The following is a 15,791-nucleotide window of genomic DNA, read 5'->3' as shown; positions in this document are numbered from 1 at the left end:
TGAAGTTCAGATCTCAGTCTCCCTGAGTCAAAGAAATGGCCATAATTTTTCAGAACACTTTCAAATGCCTCCTCTGGAAACACTTGTCTCATTTCATCAAATTTCCCTGGATTGACTAATTCTAAGAAGCTCATGCTTTCCAAATTTGAAAAATCTGCTCCATGAGATTGTCTAGGATGGCCATGTACAAATTACTGTAGCGGTCCTGGGGATCCTGTAATTGTGACAGACGGCGCTTTCTAATAGGTTCATCTCGAGGGTCTGATGTGAGATTTGCTGCTTTTGCATAAACTGCTTGATAAGCCTCCTCTGACCTCTTCTCCTTGACAAATCAAGGAGAGACCCAATTCTTTTTTTGCAGTAAAGAACATCCATAGCCCTTTGCTAGACAATATCAAAGACAACATCTGTCTCAGAGAATATTTCTTCATATGTGTGTACAACATGAACACAAACTCAAAATCCTCCAGTTTCATTATGAAGCCTTTGGCAGCATCTAATGTGTCATCATCCATGCTCTCATCCTGGGTAATCTTGTCAAAAGTCTGCAGGAGGCCATCATAATTGTTTGCCACAGTGCTCACTATCCATGATGTGAAATTCCATCGAGTAGGAGCGTTTCTGGGCAATCTTGAAGACCCTGCAGACTCAAGAAAAGACATCCTTTTTGTGGACTTTTAAAAAAATGTGGTGAACCCAGAGAGAGATGCAAAAAATATTCTTGACTCAGGCAAGCATTTAGCACCCTGGGACAACACCAGGTTCAGTCTGTGTGCATAGCAATGCACAAACACTGCACTAGGGGCTATTACTTTAACTTTGGCCTGTAGGCCATTGAGAGATGAAGCAAAGACAGCAACCCCATCATAGGTTTGTGCCACAAGTTTTTCTCTAAAACTGTAGCCCTGCATGTTCTCGTTTAAAGCTTCAAGCACAGACTGAGCATCTCGACCCCCTGACACATCCAAAAATCCAATGACGCACTCTTGAATTTTACCTGCACTATCCACATATCTAACAATGACAGACAGTTGGGCATGGCAAGATATGTCAGTTGCTTCATCCACCTGCCATGCAAAAAAGGAGCAGTCTGAATTTCACCTTTTATATGATCAGAAACAGTGGCTGCGAGAGTAGAGAAAAAGTCATTTTGGATTGAGTGGGACATACCAGAAAACACAGCTGATGACTGAAATTGTGTGGCCAAGACAGAGTCATATTTAGCTAATGTTTCTGTAAATTCCCTGTAATTCCCCTTATTTGCTGATTCACTACTCTCATCATGCCCCCTGAATTCCAGCTCCTGACGGCCAAGCAAGGAAGTCACATCAATTAGACGGTTTAGGAAGGCCCTGGTTTTTTTTTACTGTTTCATTATGTTTTGCCACCTGAATGCGAAAACCTTCATTGATTGCATGTTCAACCCTGACCCTGCCCAGACAACTTAACCTTGCACATGAACTCACATGTTCTTTGCACTTTTCATGCCTTTTGTATGCCCTGTCAAAGTTACCCAGATCCCCAAAACCCACGTTTGACCAAACACATCCCATTCCCTGAGAAGGTTTCGTCAAGAGGCATGGCCAACAGTACATTTTCTTTGTCACAGCACTTCCAGTCAGCCAGTTCACCTTGTCATACCAGGAGAGCAGAAAAGATCTGTTATTTTTTCCTGATTTTTGCACCAGATCAATCTTGGGCGTTGGTCTGCCCTGCCGTTTAATTCCGAGTCTCTCCTCGTAAGGAAGACTACTAAATGGTTTTGCCAAAAGCAGGTCAACAATATTAGCACCGTCTGCGTCTGCCATTATGCACAGCTTGCTAGCTGGCTAGTTTCCCCTTCCACGAGCTACTTTAATTATATGAACGAACTAACTTTACAATGCTGAAACAAGGAGCAAAGTCAAGAACGCTATAATATGTTTTTTTTATTATTAAAGAATGATTTGTACAAACAAAAATGGTTTATATCACCAGCAAACAATACAGAGTGCAGCAGTTTGTCGTACGACTTCACCTGCAAATCTGCATGGGACTGAACTCGAATCTCTGTAGTGCTGATGTATACTTAAGACATGCTGTTAATCAAAAAAGGGGTTCCGCCCTTTAAACAGCTCCTCCAATCATCATGCAGCAGCCCAGCGTCCTGGCTCGCCCACTGCTCCATTCAATCCCAGAGAAGCTGAGCTTCCCTGGAAGTGACGATTTTGGTGCATTTATCCAATTACCATCCAGCTTTTCTGCAGTGAAAAAAGCTCCTCTGTGCTTGCCCATACAGCTCCAGTGAAGCTGGGCTTCAGGAGGGTTTAATGCGCTGTGCTGCACGGAAATGTATGACAAGAAAATCGCATCAAACAATCTACAATAAATACCTGATTCTGAACGAGCTAGTCATGAAGTTGAACGTGTTCTAGCGCACTTTTATTAAAACCAATATAAATACGACAGTGCATATATGACCATTTATTTTCTGACATAGTAGAGGAAGCGGAGCTTCCCTTGTAGTCTTAGAGCAGTCGCCACATTGTAAGTATAAGGTATTCCATGAGAGCTAAGTTTTTAATTGCATATTGAACTGACAAACTATTAAACTATTGTTGATATGTGAATTGTAAGAAAATGTGCAATTGATATTGGTAACAACAGGAAATACTGAAAAATCGGCGTGATTCCGTTCACACAGTAGTTCCATGTAAATTATACTTTAGTGATACTGCAGGAAATCACTCAACGAAAGATGCTACAAGACAATATTACCAATTAATACTGTGCAAAAAATATATTATCATGTACATTAACTTAAATATTTATCATGTATGCAAATTTAGAGTAAAATGAACAGGATATTGAGTAAAGTGAATGACTTAAATCATATTTAAACTGAAACTAAACACATTGGGTTAAATAAAGTAAACAAGCTGCTTAGATAATCAGATTGGTACAGGGGTGGCTTAACATCTCTGTCCATGTTGACAGGTCTAGGGTGTGTGTGTACGTGTGGGTGTGTTTGTCTGTGTTAATTTCTTTCTCTTCATCATCAACTATATGCTCTGCTAGAGAAAACAAGCCCTCACCTAACTTCACTTACAAATTTTTTTCAGTCTCATTGGTCAACTGTTTTTGAAAGAAATGGACATAAGCACTGAACCAGGGACGTGCGGTCAGCAGAGGCTGGTGAGGCAGAACCTCACCTGTTATCATGAAAAGTAAAAAAACTAATAATGATAACATAAAATAAATGTGTCCACTGGTCTGTGCTATAAATGTCTGTATGATTCCAAAAATTTTGATCATTCTTTTAGTCAAAATTGCTGAATTGGCACATTTCCTGTTCAAATACCAGGGAGAAACGCAAGGTGTGGCAGCGACGATCCTCACCTCACCTCGGACTGCACTCTCCCTCACAGACTGTGTTGATGCATGCAATTGACGCATGGCCATTGCTGTTTCTCTGTATGTCGCCAATATAATGCTTGCAGGCATGTTTATTATACGCCCTGATTTTCCACAGCCTGGCTTATATATTTAAATGATTGTTTGTGACATATTTAGTCTTGCTGATAGGACATAAAACCACAGTGAAAAGGCACAAGATGAGGCAGACCGTACAGTGCTGCCCTGAAGCCCAACATGTGCTTGTTGCTGCTGTTCTTCTATGCAAACACTCTGTGCGCCAATAAGTTAGCAATATCAGAAAGTCAAGTGCACTGCAGCAGTCTGTTTATTTTTATTTTTTGTTCCGACTGACAGACAAAATGGAAGATTAAGATTTTTAAAACTAAACGAAAATAACGAGGACTTTTACAAGAAAGTAATGGAGATTTTTGTGGAGGATAGGCTCATGGACTTCATTTACAAATAAATGTAAGACCATAAATGGTTTTCAATCTTATAAAAAATGGGATCAGACAAAGAAAAAACAATCCAATATTTAAAAACTAAATTTTGACCTTAAATAAAATATTCTTTTGTTGAACAGTCTGTATTAAAATTGATTAAAGCATCAGAATTAAAAGCTTTTAAAAACAACTAAATATTTCAATTAAGATCAAAAATGAAATCCGTTTTTTTGTACACCACTCAATACTTTCATTTGTGTTGAATGAGTATGAATTGTGGAATTGCAACGGCAAATTTAGAACACATGGAAGGTGCAAAGCACATGCAAATCCGCTCTCTCTCTCTCTCTCTCTCTCTATAAATGTAACATTCTTTCTTAGCCAAATACCCTGTATGTACTTTACCTATATGTGTGTGTAAAGAATGCAGATGAGATATGAAATATAAGCAGTAGTCAATGTGCATGTTGCCAAATGAATAGTGAATAAGCTACTCTCCTGGGTTCATATATTGTAAATTTGACTCTGAAGGAGTCAGTGCCTCACCAGCCATGAACCTCACCGCACGTCACTGCACTGGACCAATCGGACTGAAGCCTGTAACAATGCAAACCCAATGTAACTTGTATTAAGAAGGTACACTAGGTCCATTTTTTCTGAAGTCATCATTGTACGTAGATTGTTGCATTCAGTGTAGACATCTCTGAAACAGCATGTTCTAAAATATTCTGTCTTTTCTGGGATGTAGTCATCCAGATGCTGTGATGAAAATTGTGATTTTAAGACATGAAAATCAATTTTGATTTTGCACAGACACCATGCTAAAACCAATGAGCTAAATTGTAAACTTGATAGTGAATTTTTGACTCCATCATAAATCTTCCATTTAAATGGAAGTAAAAATATATATATAACTTTAAAGTAATCATTAGATTCAATTAATATAAAAAAGCTTTATTGGCAGCACTGTTAAACAGTGCTCTGTGATGCTGGTTCACAGTACCAGAATCCTGGGTTAGTTTCCTGGGCACAGTCTATACTAAGTATTTACATTCAACCCATGTTTTCATGGATTTTCCTCCATTATTCCATATATGCATCCTGTTATCAATATTATTAATTGTATCACTTTCAAACTGCATATTATTCCAGTATCATGTTTTGTACAATACACATAGTACCACATGAATGTTTTGTTTTTACATATTCAGTTAGCTATATACTATCCTACCATACAGTATGTGTGGAGAATATTATTTTCTCAGTTCTTCAGTACCTCTGCCTAACACATAAAAGGAATGAGTTTTAAGAGCTGTAGCTCTGTTACTTCAATGATTCCAAAAATCTGCAGCTACTGAAGACATTTAAGCATAGAGTATGAAACATACACAAACTAATTCACAGTCCAAGTGTATTTGTTTTAAAGGTTTAGTGAAATTCAAAGCAAAAATACTTCAAACAAAATAAAGAGAAAACATTATAAAACACACACACACACAAACTTCTTCACTATGATATTTCAGGCTTAAATTTCTTAGTTATCTTTCTTAAAGTTACTGTGTTTGTGTCTGTATAGGTTTCTATTTCGGCACAACATATTCTGTTGCATTTATTACTGTATATGTCATCATATAAATGAGTATATCCAGTCAGAAAATTTGTAGGCAAACTATTTTTCTATCTGAGCTAATTCTAAAGCTACTTCCATTAATGTGTTAGCTTATAGGGTATACAACAGAACCTTTCATTATCAATTTAACTATGATTACATCTTGCCTGAAGAAGGGGCCTGAGTTGCCTCGAAAGCTTGCATATTGTAATCTTTTTAGTTAGCCAATAAAAGGTGTCATTTTGCTTGGCTTTTCTCTCAATTTAACTATGTAAAACTAACATATTCTAGGTAAGAAAATATTTATATGAACTTAACATTAACATTAATTTACTAAGTTTGGCTCTTGCAGCAGCTATTTTAAAGAAATGTCCCAGATTATCTCAAAATACTTCATTTGCAGATCATTAACTACTCTGAAAGTAAAAAGAGAAGAAGCACCCTTCTGCTAGGTAAATCACAGGTCACTTAAAGGACACTTAAAGTGCCTCATATTCAGCAAAAAAAATGGTTCTGCCTTTATGTGGTATCATGCATATTACACAGTATATTACTTACTCAAAAAATTAACTTGCTGTGTCTTTCCTTTATTTAACTACCTTAAGTTTTTTTAAAACTGAGAATAATTGTTTTTGCTGACTTTATTTAGTATTTACCAATAATATTAACATAACTGTTTTAGTATATTACATTAACCCATTTAATTTAAAATGAAACAAAGACAACAGATCTCATACCATTAAACAGAGACATCATCGGTCTCGTGGATTATTGCCTTTAACCTTACTCAATAAACACCTTTTTTACTCAAAAAATGGTGTGCCTATTCTCCTAACACACAGTAGTATTAAATTGATTTAACTTTAAATGAAACACATTTTTATATTAATATGTGTGATTAATTTGAATACTTTGGTGTCTGGGAGGGAGCTTTTTACCCCAGGCTGGTATTGTCTTCTCAGGATAGATAATATGGGATGGATTGTTTTACAGAATATGATTTTGGTGGATCTCACACTTCAGTACAGTTGCAAAGAAAGTTAAAGATAGTTAGCTGATTGTTTCCAAATGCCACATATTTTGTGTGGCTATGAAAATTAATTTATGCTAGCTTATTTTCTAGAAACGGAATAACTTGTCCAATACCCAACATCAAAAAGAAACTTTTTTCTTCTTTCCAAGGCAACATGACCATCATACCTTGCATTGCACATTTGAGTGTAATTAATGTAAATGAAAAGTCTTCATCTAACACAGTAATCTATAAGTCAATAAACAATCTTAAGTGGAATAAAAAGAAGCTGCACAATGTTAAGCTGTTTTCCAACAATGGGAAAGACACCTGAGACACTGGAAGACCTGGAATCAAAAGGAGAAAAGATCCTGTCATCATATAAGATGGCCCAGAACAGATTTAACTGCATAATGCCAAAAAATGGGATGAATGGCCAGTTGGCCAAGGTATATAGAGCTGCGACTGTCTGACTTTGTCTGTTACAACTGGCTGTTGACCCATTAGAGATTTATGCTCTCCTGGGATGCTTCTGACTGAAGATTTTGTTTCCATCTTCTCTGTTGTCAACTGGCCATAGTTCAGCAATAATGGACAGTTATTGTTATATTCCACTTACATTAATCAGTTTTAACTGCTTTATTTTACTGTGTGTTTAATCTAATCTGTATCTTTATGTGAAAGCATCATGTCACCAGTAAAGTTGTAGTTGCATTTGACCTGAGAACTTGTTAGAATCCTCTGACCCTGCATGCAGTGAAGATCATTCTAAAAAAATAACTGAATTCAATTGAATTATTACATCATGTTAACTTAGCATAAACATTAGTTTTGTTTAAAGAATGATTTCATGTTAAATACACTCAGCATAACTGACTCATGTCAAACTTCTTCTTCTTCTTTCAGCTGCTCCCGTTAGGGGTTGCCACAGCGGATCATCTTCTTCCATATCTTCCTGGCCTCTGCATCTTGTTCTGTCACACCCATCTCCTGCATGTCCTGCATAAACCTTCTCTTAAGCCTTCCTCTTTTCCTCTTCCCTGCCAGCTCTATCCTTAGCATCCTTCTCCCAATATACTCAGCATCTCTCCTCTGCACATTTCCAAACCAACACAATCTTGCCTCTCTGTTTTTGCCTTCTGAGTCATATCAAATTAATCATGGTGAATTCTGTTACAGTTAATGTTGTTGTTTTTTATTTAAATTTACTAAACTCATGTAAATTCTCCCTGTAGCCGGATTAAGTAATTTTAGTATTTTTTTGTAAAAAAAAAGTGTAATTTTGCATTAATTTCCTTTTTATTGCAGGGCTGCAAGTGCTACTGTAAAGAATTCCAGAGACTCCTCAAAGGAACACTTGATATTAGCTGGGTACAAGCATAAGGAAGAACAGTGGATTGTAATGGAACATATCACAGTAAAAAACCTTCAGAATGGGCTGGTTTCTTTTGAAATAGCTGAGCATGTTGAAAGGTAAAGAACTAGCTCCTGTCATTTTTAACATAGTTTTCTTATAATAATGAATTAGAAGGAAAGCAATTTCATGAAGTAAAACATGACAGTAGAGAAACGTAACCCTGAACTGGCCTAAGAGTGGAAGAATGGAAGAATAGTCTATGTGGAGCTTACACTTACTCTCCTTATTTAAATGTATTTTTTTTGTTCAAGTTGTTGAGTTACATCACACATCTTCAAAGACATTCATGTTAGGCAATTCTAAGTTGGACTTGTATGAGTACTAGGGGGCTTTGCCCCCTGCTCGCTTTGATGGCCAAACCCCCCAGACCTGCACTACACGCCTGCCACTTCGCGTCTCTGTCACCCGCGTATTTGGATTTCACTTTCACCAAACAACAAATCTTTTAATTCTCATGGATACGCCTCTTCATTGGGAAGAAACACTACTTTTCCCTGATGGCAACACGAATTAGACGATCTACAAGTCTCCAACTTAAAGTTTAAATCCAAACAATATGTTCAATCTCTTTTCGCTGTTCCGTTATTTCACCAAGTAATAATTTCCATTTGTTTTTGCTAATGCGATCTTTACTATCATTTTTTTGAGACTTTCGAATTTTAGTACTGTACTTTCATTATCTCTAACCTGCTCTGCATGTGTATTGCACCAACGTTTTTGAGTTCTTTACGACGTTGTACTTTGTCATCTACTCTTTGGCTTTTATTTCTGGACCCGGGTGTGGTTAAATCACTTGGCACAAAGTTTCGTCTCGCGGGACATAAAAGTATCTCTCTGAAAAAGTCATGTCTCATCCCAGGCTAAAATGTCTCGTCTCATCCCAGGATTTTTTTATTATAATAGAGAGATGTGTAACTAAACAAAAGAGCAGAAGATGTTTACAAAACACAGGAGACTATTAAGTTAATTAAGATTATTGTTTAGTTAAAAGAAAAATCATCTTAGTATCTCCAATGCATAGTTTTTATAATGTTTCCACTTCAATTATATGACAAAGTTCTAAATTCCCCCAAATCCTTAGTTTTGAAGAAGAGCTTCTTGGATTCTATCTTAAATGCTGTTCCATGTAATTTGCAGCAGTGTTCCTGAATACACGATTCCTCATGTGCTAGACTAAAAAATTTAGCTAGGTCAGCCTTATTATAGCCTATGTGAAGTTTAAAGATCACTGAAAAAGATTTAGCCTTTTACATATATAAGTGCAATTTTTAAGTGTTTACTTTTGTAAATGGCTTTTGTTACCTCCTTAGTATCTTATATTCATCCAGTTTATTAACTTTTTCAGAAAGAAATGTCATTAATGTAAATGTCATATTGACTTGAGGTCCTTCACTCATGACCTCACCCAGTTTGGGGTACTCTCCTCTTTTCTGTACTGCTCTTTATGTTACCATCTCATCTTAGTCTCTGGCCTGTTAAAACTCAGTTTTTAGGGCTAATTGAGTCAGAATTAATCTTTACTGCAAGCCTCTCTCAAAGGCTTCTGTCTAATATAATTTAATATATTATAAAATAATATTATATATTTATAATAATATAATAAAATAATATAATTTAATTTAATAGTAAAGCACTTCATGTAACATTTGGAATTTCATATTCTATTAGATGTTTTGCTACAATGAAAATGGTTTACTAATGAATGTATAAACTGATTAAAAATATGTTTTTTATTTGATTTGATATACTTATTTTAATGCTATAAAAGTAAGAAATATAACAATGTTACTTCTTGTGAGGATTTATGACATGTTGCCATGATAAGTGATGCAATTCTGTTTCAAAACAAGCTCTCCAAGCTCTCACACAAATAACACTCACAGTGTTTGCAGTCATACACCCCTCAAAGCCAGATGTTTCTTCAAACAGTCTGCTCAGAATTAAGCATCACATCTCCGTATTGACAGAGTCATCAGGGTGCAACTAAGGATATCAAAATTGTTCTTTTGTTCTTTTACAGAGTGATCGTGTTTCGCCTGATGTCATCAATAAAAAACTCATTGTTGACTGAGATCACATTAAAGCTTGAGGAGGCAATTGTTAACACTCTGATCAATGTTGTATTATATCGTAAAAAAGAAGATCCAAACAATGCTGTAGTTTTGGCAGTGCCAAACAAAGACTTAAGGTGGGAGCTGATGAAACTTCGAGATGAAGGGTACTCCAGTCCACCAGACCCATCTGATGAGATTTCGATCAAGGAGGGAGAGCAAGTTTTATTACACTTTGTTGGAAACATTTCAGCAATAGGTTGGTTAAAAATCCTTTATGTAGCTTACTCACTTATATAAAATATTTTCAACTGCTACAATATACTGCAAATATAGCAGGCTTCATTTATTTTGTTAAAAACAAGATACTTCCTTATAGATTATAATAATCACACTGATAATAATTCTTTACATATATATATATATATATATATATATATATATATATATATATATATATATATATATATATATATATATATAATTGGAGTGCTTCCTTATTGATAATTACCTATAAATGTTAATTGAAATTTAACACTGAAGATCTTAAAGAATTACATTTCAAAGAAATATATAAGGCCTCCTTTTAGATATTTAAACAAGTATTTAATTGTGTTGCTTTTAATGTAACTCATACAGTGTTAAATTCTCAATAAGTGACTTTATCATATTTTAGTTATTTAACTGAATTCCATGAAAATTTGACTGATTTTAAGTAAAAGGCTATGGTGACGAGAAATACTGTATTTCCTGGGGGAATTCCATCTATCATTGCCAATGCATATGTTCCAACCTATTCTTAAAAAAATCCTTATTTGTCTCACATTTTAAGAGCAAGCAGTTTCTCATTGCAGCATGTCATGCAGACTGCACCCTGCTAGCTGTACGTCAATGAACTGCATTTAATCACCAGACACATCACTTCACTTCAAAACAGATCAATAAGCTGCCCTCTGATTATGAAGCTCATCGGCTGGGAACAGTGTTAGTCCTAATTTAATGTTAGAAGCTTGCTTTAGTCATGTAGAGTATTATCTAGTGACAGCTTGAAGTGAAAAATAAACCAATTAGACAAAAAGCCATCAACCAAGCACTTTCCAACTAAAAAACAAAAAAAAAATTAAATTCTGTTTTTATAAATTATTGTGCAACTCTCAGGAATGCTGGCAGTAACATTGCTAACTGATTTGACTCCAAAATAGGAGACAATATTTTGAAAGAGATTGATCAGAAAATTAAAAATCAAAGTTAGAAAATATTGTCAAAAAGTAGTAAGCCTGAGTATGAAAAAGAAAGAATAGCGCTAATTTTTTTGGGAACTACCTTCAAACTCCGGTGAACACATGGATGCCAGTGGCTACCTTAAAACCTGCCATATTAATGACATTGCAATGTTGGGACCTCTGCATTCACACCCTTGGCAACCAGGAGCTACATCTTAGCAAAGAGATTCATTCATAACAAAATTAAAATGTCATATATTACATAAAATATTTCTAACACAATAAAATAAACTTTTTTTTAATTAAAGCAGATATTTAGAATCTTTATACTCAGAATAAAGCCCTAAAAAGAAAAGAAAAAGTTATATGAGAAAGCTAAGAAAAATCAATACCAAACAAAAAGAAAACTATTTCAAGTTTGTGGAGAATGGTTTCTACTTAATGAGGTGGTTCTCTATAGTGTAGTAATAATATACATTAGCTCATATAATGAGTGACTGTGCAGGGTAGCCATTTACTTTTATGAAAATGTAAATAGCTGAGAACTTAAAACAATGAAAAAAAATGTAATGTTTTAATTATGTTACAACAAATAGTAAAAATTTTGATCCACTCAAAATTCATCTCATCTATTTTCATTCACTTCATATTTTTAGCGTTTTAGATTTGCATTGGAATTGCTCAGTAGGTTTCTTCAGAATATACTGGGAGATTTAAAAGGGTAAGGAGTTTGATGAACATATTCAATATATACTGAAGCCCTTTCATGATATACACAAAAGTCTAATTAACTGTCATTTTGGAACTGTATTATGACAACAAAACAAATACAATGCACAGTTGTCTAGAAACATAATTCATTTTTAGGCAGAGGCTAAGGTTAAGCACAGCAGTTTTAGCAATCTAAATCTGTGAATTAATTTTCTTGGCACCCGACATTGTTATTTTTGTTTGAAGTGTTAGTTCATGGTTTGTTTTAATTGCACTGGTTACTCATAATAAATTTGTGATGGAAAATATTGGGTACGAGAATTACCATATATGCTGTAGTTTTATCGTAAAGGATACATTCAAGGTGCAAGTGGGTGGTGAACAGTCCACAAAGTTAGAATATTACATTATACACTGCATTCTAAAAACATCAAGTATCAAGTATTATAGTCCTGGTGTGGAAAAGTCTGTAAATACATAGTGGTGCTTAATTCTTAACTTGTTTGCTATAAATGATGAACATCTGATAATACATTTCCAAAAATCAACAAATAGGTTGAGTAGATGCTTATGGTCCCATTTGTAACATAATGAGCTGATACTGTTTATTGTATTAAACAGATTGCTTGCAAAATCAGTTTGCTTCATAATTTATATTAGTAAAACAATATGAATATTATTCAGCAGTATTATTGTACTATACCAACTAGAGAAAATAAATGTCAGTATATTTGCATCAAAGTATACACTGATTAGCCACAGCATTAAAATCACTGACAGATGAAGTGAATAACATTGGTTATCTCATTACAATGGCACCTGTTAAGGGGAGGAACTTTTTAAGCAGCAAGTGAACAGTCCATTTTTAAAAGTGATGTGTTGGAAGCAGGAAAAACGGGCAAGCATAAGGATCTCAACAACTTTGACAAGAACCAAATTTTGATGGTTGGACAACTGAGTTAGAGCATCTCCAAAAGCCAGGTCTTGTGGGGTGTTGACAGCCTGCAATGGTTAGTACCTACCAAAAGTAGTCCTAGAAAGGACAACTGGTGAACCAGAGACAGGGTCATTGGCTCTCAAGGTTCAATGATGTGCGAGGGGAGCAAAGGATAACCCATCTGGTCCAATCCTACAGAAGAGCTACTGAAGAAAAATTGCTGAGAAACATAATCATGAGAGAAAGGTATCAGAACACATAATGCATCACAGCTTGCTGTGTATGGGGAAGAGTAGCCACAGACTGTTCAGAGTACCAATGCTAACCCCTGTCCACAGCTGAAAACCCCTACAATTTGCGTGTGAACAGAACTGGACCATGGAGTAATGAAAGTAGGTGGCCTGGTCTAATGAATCATGTTGACATTTAGATTATGTGAACTGCAGAGTGCATGTGCATCATTTACCTGGGGAAGAGATGGCAGCAGAATTTACTATGGGAAGAAGGCAAGTTGGTGGACGTAGTGTGATGCTCTGAGCAGTGTTCTGCTGGAAATCCATTGGTCCTGGCATTCATATGAATGTTACTTTGGCACATACCTACCTAAAGATTGTTGCACACCACATACAGTACACCCCTTCGTGGCAACAGTATTCCCTGGTGGCCTCTTTCAGCAGGATAATATGCACTATCACACTGCAAAAGCTGTTCAGGAATGGTTTGAGGAACATGACAAAGAGATTAAGGATTAAGATGCAGAGTTCGATCCACAGGGATCCCACCTCGCAAATTACAGGACTTAACGGATCTGCTGGTAACATCTTGATTCCAGAAACCAAAGGACACCTTCGGTGGTCTTGTGGAGTCCATACCTCGATGGGTCAGAGCTGTTTCGGTGGAACAATATTAGGCAAGTGATTTTAATGTTGTGGCATACCGGTGTATCCGAACCTATTATTATATCATTTGTTTCATATTGTTTGTTCGCTGTTTTTCATCACTTTAAGTGACCTTAAGTTTGTACATTTTTAGAAAATATTTATAATAATACTAACAACTATTACACCCACAGGAGAGGATAACAATCCGATAATTTTCAAAAAGCTCACATTTCACTGTCAAAGGAAAAACCAAATGAACTTATACCTAAAAGAGCTGGATGAATTTGGAAACTACTCCTCACCTCATTACAAGGGTACAGTTCTGGTGTACAAGCTAACAAAAGAAGACATTAAGAAGTTTGGAGATAAATGTACCTCGGCACTGGAAAATGTTAATCAAAACCCCTCATGCAAGCTAGCATTAACACTACCAAAGGTATTTGGTCTATTTATTTTGTTGACAAATTACTTATGCATAAAAACACGGTGATCTTAACTATTGAAAAAAAATGTTCAAGGATTTGAAAACAAATTACATGATTCTTTTGTGCTTCTTAACTATTTTCATTTAAAGTTAAATTAAGATATTTGCACAACCCTACATTTCAAATTTTGTTAAATCATTATTCTCTCTGCTTAACTGTTATCCTGTTTCCCTGACTCTGCACAAATGGCAGCAACAGTGTTCTGTACATTTAAACAAACCTCATTTTACTTAAGACGCCTTTAGTGCCTTTCAGCCTTCATAGTAATACATCTCTCCTTTATTTGTCTGCACAGTTGTTAAAAGGCTACCAAATGTTCAGCACAAGCCCTTGAACATGTCCTCTTTTTTGTATTATGCATTGAAACTGCCAATAAAGAAAACCCTTTTGTACTACAATTCCGTGGGTTGGGGAGCATTCATACAGTTGCATAAGAAATAAAGGAGAAATTTTTAAATAGCAATTTAAAAAATATTGTAAAATAACTTTTCCTTTTAAAATGTGCCCAAATCAAGATCTACTGTGATAACATCCTGAAGTTCTGAGTTTCTGCTTACTGGTGTATTGAGTAAGGGAAATAAATACAGGAACTTCGTAAAATATTATACCAGCTTTAATTATATTATATGGCACATGTATTACTAAATAAAGATTTTCTCTGGTGACAACCTTGGAGCACCTTCATGGATCCATAAATATAACAGTAATAGAAAGTATAAAACCACCCACGTTTTACATGTTTAAGCTCACATTACTCTTTAAATATAGAGCAGTGATCAACGAAAAGATTTCTGGGTGGCAGAATGTGTCGCAACGTGTGTGGGAAAGGTTTTTAGAAATTCTAACCCGTTGGCTTAACTGGTGTTAATACGCATTTGCTAAATTTAATTATATTTTAGTGGTGTGCCGATTAAGGAGCAGCAGCTGGTGGCCATATAAATTGTTAAGGGTAAGCACTGAGAGAGAGGATTAAAAGCCAAGATTGAAAGAGTGAGAAACTAGTTTCCTGTTTGGGATGTACCTGTAGATGCCAGCTGGAACAACCTTCGAACTGCTGTGAAATTCTAAGTATGCCAGGTACAGTGTGTCTGGACGAGTCCGTGAGAGCAGCGCTGGTCAAGCCTGTTGTGGATTTTTAGAGAGAGCAGAGGAGACGGCAAGGTGCTGTAAAATGGGAAAGACTTAAGCAGACCAGTCTCACTGTGGGCACCGGCCGAGCTGGCAGAGAGAAAATTAAGTTCTCTGGGGGTGATGTAGTGACGGAGAGGTGGGAGCAGTGCTGGAGTATTGTCGTTGAAGGCTTTGAAAAGGATTTGATGTGGTGACTGCACACTCCTTCTTAGGGCTCCTTATATGCTTCACAGGAGGGATTTTCCTTGACGATGGCAAGGACAAGCCACATTGTGGAGTTACTTTTAATTGAGTTTATTTACTATGTGCTTATGGACACAGTGGTTTTAAAGAATATTTATTTTTTTATTTATTCTTTATAAGACTTTAAGCACTGTTTTTGCACTTTAATTCTCTGTTTCAAATAAACACTATTTAATCCTTTTGCACAAGAAAGTCGTGTCTGCCTCTTCACTTGCCCTGGTCCATCTCAGTCATGGCTACTGATGTCTCTTT

General features: G+C 35.8%; 1 protein-coding gene across 1 annotated transcript in view; it reads left to right on the top strand.

Moving 5' to 3' along the window:
- dthd1 (death domain containing 1) overlaps positions 1–15,791 on the top strand; it is a 53,961-nt gene that overhangs the window by 26,375 nt on the left and 11,795 nt on the right. Inside the window, exons 6-8 of the mRNA XM_028801992.2 lie at positions 7,769–7,933; positions 9,898–10,187; positions 13,872–14,116. Coding sequence (XP_028657825.1) covers positions 7,769–7,933; positions 9,898–10,187; positions 13,872–14,116 — 700 coding nt within the window. The remainder of the gene's footprint in view (positions 1–7,768; positions 7,934–9,897; positions 10,188–13,871; positions 14,117–15,791) is intronic.

The sequence above is a fragment of the Erpetoichthys calabaricus genome, chromosome 5 (genome assembly GCF_900747795.2).
Source record: "Erpetoichthys calabaricus chromosome 5, fErpCal1.3, whole genome shotgun sequence".
Taxonomy (NCBI): domain Eukaryota; kingdom Metazoa; phylum Chordata; class Cladistia; order Polypteriformes; family Polypteridae; genus Erpetoichthys; species Erpetoichthys calabaricus.
The sequence above is the reverse complement of the archived record's forward strand: the minus strand, read 5'-3'. Positions and strand labels throughout refer to the sequence as shown.